This window comes from Pleurodeles waltl, chromosome 10, assembly GCF_031143425.1.
Source record: "Pleurodeles waltl isolate 20211129_DDA chromosome 10, aPleWal1.hap1.20221129, whole genome shotgun sequence".
In the NCBI taxonomy this organism is placed as follows: Eukaryota; Metazoa; Chordata; class Amphibia; order Caudata; family Salamandridae; genus Pleurodeles; species Pleurodeles waltl.
In genome coordinates, this window is record NC_090449.1 from 1,008,637,975 (window position 1) to 1,008,654,905 (window position 16,931).

The following is a 16,931-nucleotide window of genomic DNA, read 5'->3' on the forward strand; positions in this document are numbered from 1 at the left end:
TATTTTGTTTAACCAAGAGCTTAAACCAGCAATATTCATAGACAGTATTTATCCGGAGGAAAAAGGGCTCTCTACTTTAAATTCCGTATGGGCACACTACCAGTGACAGCGGTGGTCAACAGATGGCAATCCGCTCCTCCGGGTAGATCAGAATGTTGTCCATGCCTTCATGGTGGTCCGGAAACACTTTCCCACTTCCTTTTATTATGCCACTTTACGCTCAAACTCCGTAAACTGTACCTTCGTCCACTTTTCAGATCTTACGGAGTTAGGAAGTGCAAGGAGGCGGAAGCGCTATGTATGCGTTCAGATGAGAAACACATTGTGACAAAGGTCTCAACTTATATCTTGGAAGCATGGAAATTACGTCTATCAATGCACCCACAGTTGGCATAGGCACAACAGCCTATGGTATCCCGTAGCTATTTAGCTTGGGAAATCGGTGCAGGGTAGTGTAAAACTGGGTCAGGCCTCGGGCTTTTATCATTAAATCATTAAATGGTTGGAAGGCAATGTAAGGCCCCAAACGATTCGTCCCATAATAAGACATTTTAAATATTAGACTTATAATGTTTTTCTAGAATAAGTTACGTTTTTATGTAAATTACGGCCAAATCAGGTTTTACGATAATGCATGGTAATTTGGATACATTTTGGCACATGTTAAATCAAAAATTCAAGCATAGTTTCCTTTTTATTGAGATGTTTTATTCAATGTGATTTTTATTGAGTTTGATGGATTGATATTTATGGTGTGATTATTGTTAAGGCCGGATAGGCTAATAACAATTAAATAAATGGTAAAAAAAATGGTAAAATGGGCTACTGGTGCCCGTAGAAGTAGCTGCAGGTGCGACCCTTTCTGCAGCTGTAGAAGCAGCTCTTGTGTGACCCCTGCTGCTACTGGCGCCCGCAGAAGCAGCTCCAGGTGTGACCCCTACTGCTACTGGTGCCTGTGGAAGCAGCTCCAGGAGTGACCCCTGCTGCTACCCGTAGAAGCACCTCCAGGTGTGACCCCTATTGCTACTGCTGCCCGTAGAAGCAGCTCCAAGTGTGACCCCTGCTGCTACTGGTGCCTGTAGAAGCAGCTCCAGGTGCGACCCCTTCTACAACTGTAGAAGCAGCTCTCGTGTGACCCCTGCTGCTACTGGTTCCCGCAGAAGCAGCTCCTGGTGTGACCCTGCTGCTACTGCTGCCCGTAGAAGCAGCTCCAGGTGTGACACCTGTTGCTACTGCTGCCCGTAGAAGCAGCTCCAGGTGTGACCCCTGTTGCTACTGCTGCCAGTAGAAGCAGCTCCAGGTGTGACCCCTGCTGCTACCTGTAGAAGCAGCACCAGGTGTGAGCCCCTTTGCTACTGCTGCCCGTAGAAGCAGCTCCAGGTGTGACCCCTGCTGCTACTGGCAGGGATGGCTTTAGCATTGGTGGTGCCCTGTGCGACAATCTTTCCTGGTGCCCCCCACCACCCATGACCGTTTCTTCTGATTCCCGCACTACCACTGACAAAAGTGCCCCTCATATCTCCATAGCCCCTCTTTCACATACATTTCATTTTTTTTCAAGCTCTGGTAAAGGCTGGCTTTACAGCACCCACTCAACTATACACATAAAATAGAGATTTGTTCTTTGCAACAGGCATATTATCCCTCTGCGCTACTTTATGAGTCAAAACTGACACTGGACAAAACTCCGCTCTCTCTCTGTCAGGAACATGGATCACAAATGTTGTCTTGACATTTTTAGTGTTGCCTGATAGCTGGTCATATGGAACTTTGGTTCAGTGCTTTTAAATTGTAAGTTATTGCCAACCACAGTGCCCCCTCCCCTGAGGTCAGCGCCCCCCCTCCAGGTTAGTGCCCAGTGCGGCCGCACCAGTCGCGCCTCATTAAAGCCGGCACTGGCTACTGGTGCCGTAGAAGCAGCTCCAGGTGTGACACCTTCCCCACCCCCTCAAATGTGTCCCACCCCACAGGGAGGGTGACGGCTGGAGAAGGAAACAAGGGGCTGCCCTTTGGGAAAATCCCACTGCAGCTTGAGTGACAGCGACTAGACACTCCCCCCTCGGGGGCACTGTACATAAAGTGCTGATGCGCGCGGATGTGGAGTGAGACACCAGCACTGTCTGACCAGGGGCTCTTCAGCTGAGACGGGATTTAAATTCAACCACACTTCGAACTCACTCCGAATTCAGCCGAGACTCATCCCGGATTCAGCCCATACTCCAGGCTCATCCCGGATTCAGCCCATACTCCAGACTCACACTCCAGACTCATCCCGGATTCAGCCCATACTCCAGCCTCATCCCGGATTCCGCCCATACTCCAGACTCATCCCGGATTCAGCCCAGACTCATCCCGGATTCAGCCCATACTCAGCCCGGATTCAGCCCATACTCCAGACTCACAACGGATTTACTCCAGCCGCAGGATGCCGGAGCCAGGGAAGGCACCAGAGCCCCTTCACTATTCCGTAGGGATCCTGTCCATCTCAGCAGGTAGGACCCATACTGCCACTTAGGTCATGTTTAGTGAGTTTCTATAGCGCTAAAATCCGTTTGAGGCAGGCAGGCGCTTTGTGAATGGAGAGTCATGACCCTTGTTTAGACGAGGTGTTGTTGAGGGATCCTATTGTGCTGAGTTATTTTCTGAGGCCTAAGAGACGATGGGATTACAGGGACCGGGTGCAGGTAGAGCTGGGGAGAGTCAGTGACTTGCTTCCTTCACAATCCACTGCGACTGACAGTCTCAGCTCTACCGGCCTTCGGATGCAGGAGCCTCTCAGGAGGTCTCGGCCCCTGTAGCTCAGCTCATGTCTGAATACAGCCACATAGGGCGCCTTCCCCCACTACCTCACCTGTAGCCAATCATTACTGAATATTGGAATAATACTGTGAACGCGGATTCCTGAGTTAACGCGCATGCTGCGGAGATCTGAAAGGAATAGGTGCGTGTTTATGTCACGGGCGTCTTTGGTGTGTATCCGGGTACCTCCGGTCTGAGTGTACGTCATCATTTCATGGCTGTTGTGTTTCCAGATGTCCTCCTAAGGTGGGACTCTGGCAGGAGTGTATCTCGTGTATCATTGCATCATGGTTGTGTTTGCTGTTCTTCCAGGCTCCCTCCTGCTGGCAGTGACGTCCTATAGCTCCTCCAGAGCCCCGCCCCTCATCCCCAGCACATCCCTGGGGGTCCTGCTGATCATAGTGGCAGCTCTGCTGGGATATACAGGTGAGAGATCACATCTGTGGCGGTGCAGGGGGATCGGGGAGGGAGGCACACAGGCGAGACTTTGTGCGACATAGCGCCTAAAGACCTCATCATTGCTTCAATGCGCTTTTGACAAAGCAATATGGGAACTGAGTGCTTGAAACGAATGCCAGGCGGAGATGCGGAGAGAGAAAGTCTTCCCTCGCTCACCCTGTGGGTGAGAGAGACTCGTTCTTTCGGATTAATGAAAGAAAACTTGTAGAACAGCCTGGAGCCGGTTCTCCGGGTTACTGGGGGCAAATAAAGCGCAGTCCATGAACTAATACAACCTGACACCGGCTCTGGCCGAGATACTGATGAGTTGGTAAAACTATCAGCTGGGAAGACAGGAAGTGAAATTGATGCTGATCCGACCCCTTTTCTTTTTACATTTTCTCTTTCTTGTTTCCACCTTTTCTTTCCCCCTCGAATAACCATTCCACTCTTTCATTCCTCTCACTCCGACTACTTTTAGCATTCCTTTCTTTTAATGATTTTCTTTTCCTCTGTAGCCACTTCTCCCTTCTGTTTCTTTTCCTGTCTCTCACTACTATCTCCCTCATTCCACATACTACCCATTCCCACACTTGCTCCCTTTCTCTATATTTACTTGGCCCCTTTTTCTGTCACCCTTTATCTCTCTCTCTCCTCTTTGCCACCCCTGTTTTATATCCCTTTCTCTCGTTTCTCATTGCCTATTTGTTTTCTACATTTACCCCCCCGACTCTTTCTTTAACCACCCTTTCCCTTACATTTATCTTTTCATTTTCTCTGCCTCTCTGCTTTTCTTTCTGTCTCTCCTCTCCGCCATCCCTCTTTTTAATCCCTTTGTCACACTTTTTCATTGTTTCGTTTTTTTTAATTTTTAAATGTACTTTTCCATTCTCTCTTTATTTCTCTCCTCTTTGTTTTCCTCTTTCTCTTCTTGTCCTCACTCCTACTCGCTCTTTTTCCATTCTCTCCTTTTTATTTTATTTTCTTTCTTCCTACATTTACCGCCCCCTTTCTGTTTCCCTACCTATTTTTTCTTTTCCTTTCTCAGTCCTCTCATGAGCACCTTGTCACTTGTTTCTTTGTCTAGTTCTCTTTTTTCCTTAAATGTATTTCTCCCATCTTCCTTTATCTTCTCACCCCCTCTCACCCAATCTCTTTAATTCCTCTAATTCTCTCCTTTTGTCTTTCTCTCTCCAATGCCATCTTTCCTATACTAACTTGTACCTTCTATATCTTTCACTCTCTTTCCCATCTCTACCTCGTCACCCATTTGTGCCTTTTATTTTCTTCCTGCCTATATTTACTTCTCCCTTCTTCTCTCCCGTAGGAGTCCGGAGGAGCCGAGGTCCTGTCCCCTTGTTTGTGTCCTTCTGCCTGGCTGTCTCAGCGCTATGGTGCTCTAAGGGAGTGATCCATATCATGGAGGGGCAGGGGGTCCTGAGAGGGTCCCTTGATCTCCGTAATGCCATGGTCCCAGGTCTTGCAGCCTTCACCCTGGGACTGCTCATCATCAGTGTGGTGGGCGTCCTTCAGAAGGAAGCTGCCCTCGCCATGATGGCGTTGGCCATCTGGCTCTCCACTGCCCATGAAACCGCCACATACTATGACAGTAGCTTTGGTGCCTCGGCTGTGGCTTCTAACCACCTCATCGTCTGTCTTGTTGGGGCTTACTTTGGTGGAGGGAGGCTCCTTTATATACTTACTAGGAAGTGGGTCACCCTCCCTGGCACTGACCTGGCTAAGGCGAAAGCCAACACACAGGGCTCACCCATGGGCTCTGGCACCAACGACCTGGTCATCATTGGGCTGATCTTGAATATGGTGTCTGCCAGCGTCTTCGGATGCAGGGTCCTGGGAGTGACCACCAGTCTCTTTGTGGGGCAGGTGCCTTGGCTTTGGATGGCGGGGCTCATCCAGATTGGGGTCTGCATCCTGTCGTATCGATCTTTGGATACCCTGGTGGCCACCTTCTTTGGCTTCACCTCCATCCTACGGTTCGCTGAAGGGTATTCCTTGCTCTACCAGGTCTGGCAGTCAATTGAACCCATTTTCCCTGTCCCATTACAGGTGGTCTTTCTGCTCCTGTTTATGGTCTTGGCCGTATTTATGGCTGGCAGGAGCCTAGTAGACGGCCTGTACCTGTTGTTTTATGTGACCTACTGCATCGCTTCGGCTTCACGTCCCACTGGTTTCTTCCATGGTGGATCCCAAGGAGTCAATGTGGCTATTTACGTGGCTTCAGCACTTATGACACTTGTTAAACTTTACAACATGAAAGCATCCACCAAGATCCCAACAGGGGAGGGGATTGTTAAGAACCTGTTCACATCCAGTAGCATTTTCAAGTTACGTCAAGAAAAAGACCTGCATGTTCCTTACCTTGGTTATTCTAAGTTTGCTGATGCGGAGGTGCTGGGCCACGCAGGCAGCATTTTGTCTGCCTTTGCCATCACCATGTCTGTGGACCCAACAGACCCACGTGCCACTGTTGTCCTACCATGGGTGGTGGTAGCTGGAGGGCTTCTGAAACTTGTCTGTGGCTCAGTGGCCTTCTCCCGTGGTAAGACCCTTGAGAGCAGCACCTTCATTCTCTATGGATTTATGTGGATCATCTGGGGTCTCACCAGGTACGGTGGCCTCTACGGCCCCACAAGAGGCTTCCACATGGCTGTGGGCATCATCTGCTTCATGCTCTTGAATGGGTTCATTATTTTCTGCACACTGTTCCTAAGCAAAGCCTGGTTTCTTTATTGCCTCACCTTTGAACTCATCCTCATCAGTTTTCTATTGGACGCCATCGGAGCCCTCCCAGCTGGGTATGACATTGCTGTCACCATCATCTTTGGCGTGGTCAGCTTCTACTGCTTCCTGTCTGGACTGGTCAGTAACACCTTTGAAGAACCCCAGCTGCCCATGGGCTGCCCACTTCTTCAGCTCCAGGGATATGGGGGTGGATCCTCCAAGTGCCCCCACCTTCCTGCCAGGAGAGCCACATCCGTCATACAGATCGCAGGTAAGGAGATTTTGGGGTGAAATCCTTTTTTGTGTTGCATGTTGGGGAATTTAAAACTCTTCTAATCTGCTGATAGTAATGTCTGAAATTGTCAAACGTTTCCATTCTTAGTTTAACAGAGCTGTGCCTTGTTTGCTGCTAACATTTGGCATAAAAGAGTTAGTGAAAGCATGATTTTTCCAGCAAAATAATTTCTCCTTGGTAAAAATATGACTTCGCTTTTACCTCCAAGTCCCTGATATTGAACACTAAATAATATTAGCCACATTTTAGTTCTTTCTTCTTTGTTTTACCACTTAAAACCATTTAGAACTATTTAATTTATTTTAATAGGATAAGGGAGGTGCTTGTTTATTCTAGCTGTTCCCAATCCAACCCGCACATTTTTTATCTACTTTTGTCTGGCTACCTACCCTGGCAATGTGTGCTGCTCCTACAGCTGCGTGGTTTCGGAGGACTACAATGCCCAGCATGCAAAGGAATGCTTTTGTATTAGAATCCCCCTATGACTTCTGGAATGTTGGGTATATGTTACTTTCTGAGTCACAACTATGTCTACATGCTTGACTCTGATACCAAGTATATGCCACCTGCCCCATGTCATGAGGCCCACTGTCATCCACTCCTGTTGTTTAACCAACAGTACTTTGCATTCTGGGACTCATAGTTTCTCCTGCTCCAGATGCCTACCAGCCCGAGGATGCAAAGTGCTGCTGGCTAAAAAGCCAGGCATGGATGAGGGTGATCCTCGTGACATGGAGTCAGCTAGCAGCTCTGAAGCCATGCCTCTGAGTCTTTGGCCACAAGATGGGAAGCCCCAGAGGGTAGGTACTAGTGATACGTGAAAGCCCAGAGTAAATCACACCATTCACTAATTTCAGGACTGAACCTGCTTTAGTAAGCTCAGTATTCTTATATTCATGGGGTTCTCACTTTTCTGTTGCAGAAATCATGAAAAACGGAGGAGTCTGTGGTGTCCCCACAGACACAGTGTATGTGGTGGTGGGAGCCTGTAACCGCCCTGCGGCCGTGGAGAAGGTGTACAGGTGGGTGTCATCAACACAAGCCTTATTTTCAATCAATAGTAGATATTTTAGATTGATGGCTTCATATGACAATGAGAAAAATGGAAATGAAACAACCAGACAGCAATTACACTGAGGAAACCCGAAGAAGAAACAACTATATAACAACAGCACAGAGCACCCTTGGAAATGAAGCAACCAAAAGCCAGTAACATTAGACATTTTGTAAAGAATAAAGCAAGTATCCTTTAACAATTGGGTAACAGGTTAGTAGGCCTATCCCTCGCTCTGCATCTTTTTAGGCACATGAAAAGCCAATAAAAAAACAGGATTTCTTTTTGGCAAGCAAAAAGGACCAGAGTCGTGCTCTATAAATTTGTGCTGGGTGTGTGATGGCTTCTTCAGGGCTGTGGTTTGAGTCAGGCTTAGGAAGGACAGACTGCAGATTGTTCAATGTCAGGTGTGAGCAGCTCAGCTGGTTCTGTCTGTGTCTGTTGATGCTAGAAGTTGTAGTAAAACAATTCCCAAAAAACACAAGTCTACAGCAACCAGAACATGAAGACGACGTACGACTTTTTAAATTGTTCAGGCCCAAGATGGAAAGTAGATGTGATCCTAAATGTCCCTCGTTCTGTCATCATGTTAATGCTGGGGTGCTGGTGGTCTGGGGTTGGGCAGGATCTCAACCATGGATCCTCCAATCCCGGTAAGATGGATCTCTTCCCTTCGCTCAGCTGACCTCAGCCTTGTTTCTTCTCCAGGACAAAGCTGAAGCCCAAGGACGCCCCCATGTCCATCTGGATCTCGAGCCTGAAGCAGCTGGAGCCGGCTAGGCACCTCTTCAGCCCTCTGCTCTGGGACTTCATGCAGGTGGCCTGGCCTTCGCAGATGAGCCTGGTCATTCCACGAGGTGAGTAGCGGAGTCTGTATCTGTGGGTGCACATGAAGACCAGCAGATCCCAGCACAGGGCCTCCAACAGAGGGGACTGATGGGACAAATAACACCCATCATCTGGATGCAAACCAACCACAAACATGAAGTGTGATTGCAGACCCATCTCCCGCCTACACCCATGCTTCACTGCTTCATCTGTACACACAGACCACTCATGCTCTCCAGCCTCTCTGTGGGGTTGCTCCCCTGTTCCCTCATGTACTGTTGCTGTTGCCACTCCTGCTGCATACATGCACTGCCAGTTCTGAGTGTGAGCTGAAGCATTACATCATCGCCACATGTCCGGCAAACCCATGTGCTTTATCCATCACATGCCTTTATGGAGGAAGCCCCTTCATTGCTTGATTCATGCATGTAGGACGAGCCCCTATGTACTGTCCGACCTCTGACTGTAGCAAGGAACTTCAATGATTATTTATACCTTGTGAGCTCTTGTAAATATCCCGGTCTGTGACTGCAGAGAGCCTCTCCAGTATGTGACCCCAGTCATAGGATGTGCACTGTCCGCTCACTGTCCTGTATCTGTGTCTACAGGGAGTGAATCTCTCCATTATCTGACTCCACCCACAGGATGTGCACTGTCCGCTCACTGTCCTGTATCTCTGTCTACAGGGAGTGAATCTCTCCATTATCTGACTCCACCCACAGGATGTGCACTGTCCGCTCACTGTCCTGTATCTCTGTCTACAGGGAGTGAATCTCTCCATTATCTGACTCCGCCCACAGGATGTGCACTGTCCGCTCACTGTCCTGTATCTCTGTCTACAGGGAGTGAATCTCTCCATTATCAGACCCAGCCCTCTGGGATGAGCACACTTTGCTGTCTGTACCATATATAGACAAGGTTCTCTTCATCATTTGACCCGCGCCTTTAAGGTGACACCTGCATACTGCCTGACATCTCTCTATAGGGAACCTCTCTATTGTGTGAGTCCCGTCTACAGCATGTATATTGTCCTTTGCATGCTGTGTTTCTGTATGGAGAGGTTATTCCATCATCTGACCCTTCCAACCTATAGTGCGAGCACCTGTGGATCTTGAATGCTGGTTATAGAGAGGCTCCAAGCCGTAGGTGCATTGAATGTTGGCTTCCAGGGATGCGCTGAACAGCAGCAGGCCATGTTACGCGTTTAGTGCACATCATAGGATCCTCCGGCTGCTTGGGAGGAGAGGGTGCTCTCGTGGTCTCTCAGTAAGGGGCCACGTTGGATGCTGCACTGTCAGCCACAATGCATGAGTTTAGTGTATTTCTAAGACCAGAGTTGCTTGGAGCTTCCTCCATCATCAGTGACTCTCACACCTAGTCGTTAGTTTACAAGTAGAGGGGCATCAATGACTCTCACACCTAGTGGTTAGTTTACAGTAGAGGGGCATCAGTGACTCTCACACCTAGTGGTTAGTTTACAAGTAGAGGGGCATTAGTGACTCTCACGCCTAGTGGTTAGTTTACAAGTAGAGGGGCATCAGTGACTCTCACACCTAGTGGTTAGTTTACAACTAGAGGGGCATTAGTGACTCTCACGCCTAGTGGTTAGTTTACAAGTAGAGGGGCATCAGTGACTCTCACACCTAGTGGTTAGTTTACAAGTAGAGGGGCCCATAGCTTTTCTTAGGAGTCCACTGCTGGCATCACCGAATGCTGGGCTTTAGCAAATGCCAAGGCTGCCTCACCTTGTTCCACCTCACGCCTCTTTCTTCTACCACCTTACACTTCTTGTCTCTTTATTTCACTTTTACAGATTCTTCATCCTTGCTTTACTTGCTGTTGTTTTCCTTTCTTTCACTTCTTCCGTAATTATCTGGTTCTCCCTTTTTAACTCTTGCTGTGGATCCAAGTGGAACGATGAAACATAAGCCTTGGTTGCCAAAACTGAGCGCTGAGGCTTAGCGACAGCAAACAGCAGTCCAAATGGAGGACCGCTCACTCCCTTCTGTCTCCTCTCTCATCCACAGGCGAGTGGCTGCAGTGCTTCGGACTAAAGGACTCCGCGAAGTACATTGGTACCGCAGAGAGCATCGCCATCAGGATCCCAGACTGTTCTGTAACCACATCCCTGATTGACCTGGTGAGTTGTCTGGTGATAGTGAGCTGCCAGCGCTGCAGGGGAAGGGATGGCGATATTCTGCCACCAGTGATGTGCATGTGTGCCAGCCTGCTGCACCCTCTGCAGGGGCAGCACTGGCATTGGGCTGCTAACACTACACAAGCAAGGGCTGTGTGTAGATCTGCAGACCCTTAAGTGGGTGATATGTAAACAAATCTCTCGATATCTTGGAGAGTGTATGGAGTTTTCCTCTATCTGCCAATCAAAAGTGAGTTGGAAAGTAGAAATATCAATATGTTCCACGAGGACAGGGAGGGAATTAGAGATGGAAGGAGTAAGAGCCCTTCTCTGTGTCTTAGAGAAGGCAGAATGGCTGACACAGACAGAAGCCTTAAAAAGTTTGGAGTTTGGGCTCATCTCCCACTGAATGCTCTGCCTTCTGTTTTGCCATCTTTGAAAATGTAGTCTGTGACACACGTCCGTACCCCATAGAGTGTCACTGGGTATCCTACATGTCCATCAACAAAAAGGGCAAGTAGAAATATTGCTCTCTTGTCTCTGAGTAGGGGGGTAGACACAGGTCCATTTTAGTCTGAAAGTGTAGGTTTGGACACTTGCATCACCTATAGGTAGTTCAAGGGACACACCAACCTCCGTGATGTAAAGGATAAAGTGTTCACGACTTCATGCCTAAGAGTAGGTAGGAGCCTGGAGACGCCTGAGCACATCTTTAATCTCACTGATAACACAAGAGCATGTAGTGCATCTCCATAAGAAGGTGTGGATGTATGTGACATCTGCATGCCTTAAGGAGACCAAAGAGGGTAGAGAAATGTTCCTAAACCTCAAGAAGGTGGGCGTGTTGACACATTTAAACACCTAGTTGTTTTCTCTATAATCCCAATTTGTTTCGTCAATTTACTGTGCCATGGTTGTGCACCACAGGATCCTTTTAGAATACAGATCGAGAGTAATTAGCAGTGTCTGAAAATAATTCATTAATTTAAGCACTCCATTCATCACTTCCTTTTAAACAAAGATCTCGGTGCCATAGCAACTCATGTGTCTGACAAACCTCCATCGCTGAGGGTCATTAGATATATGTGCTTTAAAATGGTCATTTACTACCGTACACCTATAATCAGGGAAATCACATTACTTTTATTTTATTTCTCAGCAGATAATCATTTTTTCTACTTGAATACAGCATAGTTTAGACAAAATGTTTATAAGGAGCAGCAAATGTGTTTTGTTCCTTCCGCTAGGTAACAGGATGACCCTGCTGTGCGCGCTCACTACTTCCCATCCCGACTGTGAAATGAGAAGTCACCAACTATGTCTCTTTGTTGTTTCTCTCCAGGTTGGGCCCATTGTGGTCTCATCAGCCAATCCGAGCGGAGAAGCCGACACCACTCATCACAACCAAGTGTACGCCAAGTTGGGAGACAAGGTAAATTACTATTACAAACACTAGAAACAAATCTGAGGACACTGTGTTTAGAACTTAGAGACCTAGTAGGTCAAGGAGTCTCTGCGTGCACAGCCTTGAGAAGACAACATTTACTGGGGACTGTCTATTTCAATTGTTACTTGTCCTGGTGATAATAGGTTTTGCTAGATATTTCTGACTCAGTAACTAACCTTTAGTAGCTTGTGTTACCAAATATAAATTCATAAAGTTTACAAATATGGCTCAGTTTAAAAACATAAAATTGTTAAATGGGAGTAGGTGAACTTTGACAACTTTGTTTACAGACAGCATAGCATTTCCAAATAGTGTGATGGTTGCTTACTCTATGTGTAAAGAAAATCCAAGGGTAGGATGGTAAAAGTACACGTGGAGTCTGAAGAAAGTCCTCTCAGTACGACAATGAAAATCTAGGTGGTATGTGTGGGGGGATCCCAGAGTAGGATGTTGAAGGTGTGTGCAGTAATGCATAGGGGATACTCACAACAGGGCGAGGATGATGCACACAGTGTCTGAGGGTGGTCCGTTGATTAGGATGATGGAGAGGGAAGCGCTAGTGGAGCATGGTTAAGGGGTGTGCTGTGCCTGTAGTTGATCCCATAACAGGATGGTGAACAACCATGTTGTATCCTGAGAGTTCCACGATTGGGCAATGCTTATCTAAAGTACTGGATCATCAGTTCTGATCCTAGAGCAGGATGGTGAAGACCGGAGAGGACCACAGAGTGAGATTTTTTTCTATGCAAAGCGGCAGACAGTTGTGACCCGTATTTGTAGAATGGAAAGATTGTGGATAAGGGTGCAGTAGTGTGATGGTACTCAGACGGCAGTGAAAGTGAAGACACTCTAGTGGAGGAATCCTGATAGACAGGGGGCAGGGTAAACTTAAATTTAATAAGAGGTTTTGTGTAATTCTCAAACACTCCAGAAAGTAATGATTGGATAATGATAAAACTGAATGAATCAGTAGAGCAGTGAACTCCCTTTGTGGTGTCAACCGTGTCTTTGGTGAGAAGAAGGCCCAGTTGGACCCTGAAATGAATACAATGATCCAATTTCTTTACTATCCATGGAAGGACCATAGCTGTCTGCAATATGGGACAACCTGTTGCTCTGTGATCTCACACGTGGCTTTGTTCCTCAGGTGGACGGAGTCCTCTGCAATGGACCTTCTCCAGAGAACATCGCCTCCACCATCGTCAACTGCACCAAGATCGACACTGGGACCATTGGGTTTTTCAGGATAGGAACGGTGCCCAAATCTCACGTAAGTACTCTGTGTCTGTGTGTCAATTTGTGTGTGTGCCTGTGTGTGTATGTGTGTGTGTGTCGGTCCACCTGTTTACGTGTGAATGTGTGTGTGTGTGTGTGTGTGTGTGTGTGTAAGAGAGAGAGATTGTGTTGCCATTTATTTCACTGGAAGATATTTGGACTATAATATAGTGAGAGGGAGATAGGATAAGGCATTGGATGGTGTGGTTAATGGGAAGTAGATCATGTGTACTTGTTAGTTTAATTTAAGGCAAGTAGCGTCATCCAGCGGTAAATGCCAGGAAAACAACTGGTCACTTACTCTTGGAAATTGGAAGAAGAGAGTTGAAAGAACATTAGATGTAATCAGAAAATGTGTGGTAGAGGAAACTCAAAGTAGTGCAGCGAGAGGATAGAGTGGAGTCTAAAAGACTTGTTGTCAGATGTCCTCGGGTAGAGGGCTGTGTGTGGAGTTAGAGGGGTGCCATCCGAAAAAGAGGGGTTTGAATATCTAGGTCGGAGGCAAACCTGATGATTTGGCGTTGCCCAGGGCCAACTTCAGTTTGGAGTCACATACAATGTTGCTGGCCAGTTAAATGTAGGAGAAGAAATTAAAGTAAACATGTCAGCAGGATTGATAGAATGCTCCCTGGATGAGCCTGAGATGCCAAGAGTAGGTGTTTGTCAGTAGAGTCTGATTGAGCACATCCAAGAAGGTAGTAAGTACAGAGACGGTGACTTTAGTGTGGAGATGGCTGTGGTAAGTTGTGGTGAGGGCGCTTAAGACGTGGGTAAGTTCTAACTCCATCCGGTGCATTTAGTGAAATCATGACTACGGGTGGTCTGTGGGCAGACTGGTGGAGGGAATGGTGAGACTGCTGAAGAGCTGCCTTATGTGAGGTTTGGACATGAGAAGGAGGAGGCAGAGGAAGAGGCTGGATGAAAGTTTACTGAACCTTAGGGCTGGTGAAAGGAGTTTTAGGCAGGGACGATAATGGCCGTCTGTAATGAGAGACAACAGGCACCAGTGAGTAGAGATTGGAGATGGGATATTGTGAGTGCACAGGGTGCATTCTCTAAAATGTACACCATGAAACTATTATAACACAGAGGTACCTGAGACATATGGAGCGGAAATAAAACCAATTACTTTACAATAGAACACATTCTCCACAGGCACACAGAAGTACAACATTAGTTAACCTTCAAGAGTAGACAATTAAACAGCCCTCACTAGAGCCTGAACGGATAGGCCAGAGAGTGGAGGATTCCATTGTACCTCTCTCTTCAGGGGGAGGCCTACAGCCCAAACCCCTGGAGGGGAAGTCATGACATTGCTCATTCAGTAATGGCGCCGGTGTCTCTCTTTACAGGTGCTCCAGCTCTTCGAGCAGGTCCAGAAGAATCACAGCTCCGGTCACGTGTCCAGCACCTTCACCGAGGTACCCTTGGAGCCTCCATACTGGTCCAGTGCCTTCACGGAGGACGCGCTCTCCAATAGCTCTGGGGACGCTTCCCAGCAGTCTTACGTCAATGGAGGATTCAGCATGGAACATGAGAAGTTGTGATCCATATGCGTGAGGAGAGCGTCACCTAGTGGCGCAGCAGGAGTGCTAGTGACTCTAGTCGGTGCAAGGGACCCCCTACTCTTTGACTGGGTAGTAAAACTCTGTCAGCACTGGGATCTCGCGGAACCCGAAAAGGCAGGTACTATTAATTACAATGAAAAAAAGACTTTACCATCTTGGAATCCCAAAGTCATAGATCTTTACAAAGACATTGACAGGAGGGACCTCACCCGGCTTGAGAGGGTTCACCGCATCACTTGTGTGTGATGTTGCGCACATACAAAAACTCTTTAGTCTGTTCCATACCGCATTGTTGAGATTGTGTCAATGGGTACATTATTCTATTAGTGAAATTTTGAAAATATGTTTATATATCAATGTATTTATTTATATTTGGTACTTTATCTATGAATAAACTCAGTTTTGATCCTATGTCGTTCACCATTTTTTTAATATCAGCCCATCAATTCAATCTTGATTCCAGTTCATAAAGTACTTTAAAGCCATACGGCTCTTCAGAGTACTTCACCGACTAGGCGGTATACTTGAAGAAGTGTGGAGTGGTTGCCCGGCCAATCCCGCTAAAGGCAGGGAATTGATTCTGGTTCATTAGATGACAGATTGCAACCACCCCTGAGGATTTATTTTACACACTTATCTCACTTAATTGTACCTTGGCGCTGTACCGTTTGATTGGTTCTACCCTCTCACTCTCATTCAGATCGGTTCTTATTTGCTAACACTCTGGGGCCCATATTTAAGAAAAAGTGGTGCATCAGCTATGATGTGCTACTTTTCTTGCCCCGCCCCCTTACAATACCATGGTTGCACAGTATTTATAATACGGTGCATCATGGCAGTCGTTAGCAGCACAATAGCATCAAATTTCTTGACGCTATTGTGGTGCTTTGCAACACTAGCATCGAAAATATTGCCGCTACTGCTGCGTGGTGCAAGGAGGCTCGCGGGTACTATGAGAGCGTCATTTTCACGCCTGCTCCGATCAGGCGTTAAAAGCGATGCTAAAAATGACGCAGTGAAGTCTTTTAAGTTTCACTGTGCTTTTTTGCAGGCCTCCTAACGCCGGAGCGGCCCCCTTGCATACATTATGCCTGGTGCAGGCATAATGTGGCATGGCACAAAACCCACCTTAGCGCTGCCTCAGCATTGAAAAAGGACGCTATGTTGTCACTAAGGTGGCACGAGGGGCTCTTAAATGTGCCCCTGGGTCCCTTCAGTGGGATCGGAGTGCAGTGCTGGCACCGTCTCTAGGCCCTCACTAAACACAAAGCACACAGCGCTCCGCCCGAATCTTTAAATGAGGACTGCGCACGACAGTCACACAGTCACTACAGTGTAAAAATATGTCACAACTTAACATATCCTTCTGAATGTAGCCTATGAAGAGCCGATTCTCAAAACAATTTGTAAATCACTGACTGCAGGTTCCAACCTTCCCTGTGAGCAGGTTTACAAACTGTTGAAACTTACAAAAGTTACAAGTCTTTGCAAACTTTTATGAATTGTTGAATTCTGTCTACACAAAGTCATTTGTGCATGCTTAGTTGTAGGCGGTGTAACATCACACATGGAGGAAAAACATCCCATTTGTGCAATTGAACTTATTTTCCAACATTTTTTCGAGTCGAGATCCCTCTTCTCTTTCCACAACAAATTTTCATTTATCTTGTGCGTAATCCCTTCCATTCCCTGCAACGTGACATTGTTTGATGGTAACAGACGTATGAGTAAATGGATGTAGGAGCGCAAGTTTGCTCTGCGTGAACTGATTGCACCTGTAAATTACACTATTTGCAGACGTAAATTAGACCCGTGGGCACGAACTGGGTTGTGAATTAGGTCCATTGGTCCCGTCGCTTGTCCTTCATGATGGGTCTCTCTCTCAACTCAACACAAACCTCATGCTGCTTACATAATCTACTAATCCTCACTCAGGATCCATCTCCCTCTCACACCAATCACAAATTAACTGAACTGCAACAACAAAACCAACAAGGGGGAAGGGAGCACTGTACAAAACTGTACAAGAGAAAACTAAAACTAAAACAAGAACAATAAAAATAGGATTACGGAGCAAACACATCTCTTTGTTTCTCACTCACTATCTAATCAACTAAATCTAGCTCCTACTTCACAAGTTTGTTGAGTGAGGCACAATCTCACCCCCAATGAAGTGTGTGTTAGAGACTCCAATTTAGGCGCTTGGGTGACTTGGTTGGCCCATTTAGAACTAAAAGACATCTGCTAAATGTTGCATGACACTGACATTCGTGCTACAGAGGTCCATCCTGGATGCCAGGTAGTTATCCCTAAAGAAGCAGAGGATGGGACACTGCCCTTCCCTCCTC

The 16,931-nt window shown here is 47.0% G+C and overlaps 1 protein-coding gene across 1 annotated transcript; it reads left to right on the top strand.

Moving 5' to 3' along the window:
* Nucleotides 1-2,110: 2,110 nt before the first annotated feature.
* On the top strand, nt 2,111-14,904 carry LOC138260849 (uncharacterized). The gene is made up of 9 exons (XM_069209272.1): nt 2,111-2,492; nt 3,112-3,225; nt 4,565-6,250; nt 7,197-7,296; nt 8,037-8,185; nt 10,184-10,296; nt 11,636-11,725; nt 12,888-13,010; nt 14,368-14,904. The coding sequence occupies exons 1-9, from the start codon at nt 2,426-2,428 to the stop codon at nt 14,560-14,562; spliced, it is 2,637 nt and encodes an 878-aa protein (XP_069065373.1). The 5' UTR covers nt 2,111-2,425; the 3' UTR covers nt 14,563-14,904.
* The last annotated feature ends 2,027 nt before the right edge of the window (nt 14,905-16,931 follow it).

Coding starts and splice junctions, on each gene's coding strand:
- LOC138260849 (XM_069209272.1), top strand. CDS start 2,426: ATGCCGGAGCCAGGGAAGGCACCAGAGCCCCTTCACTATTCCGTAGGG. Junction 3,226..4,564: donor AGCTCTGCTGGGATATACAG/GTGAGAGATCAC, acceptor TCTCTCCCGTAG/GAGTCCGGAGGAGCCGAGGT. Junction 10,297..11,635: donor CCACATCCCTGATTGACCTG/GTGAGTTGTCTG, acceptor GTTTCTCTCCAG/GTTGGGCCCATTGTGGTCTC.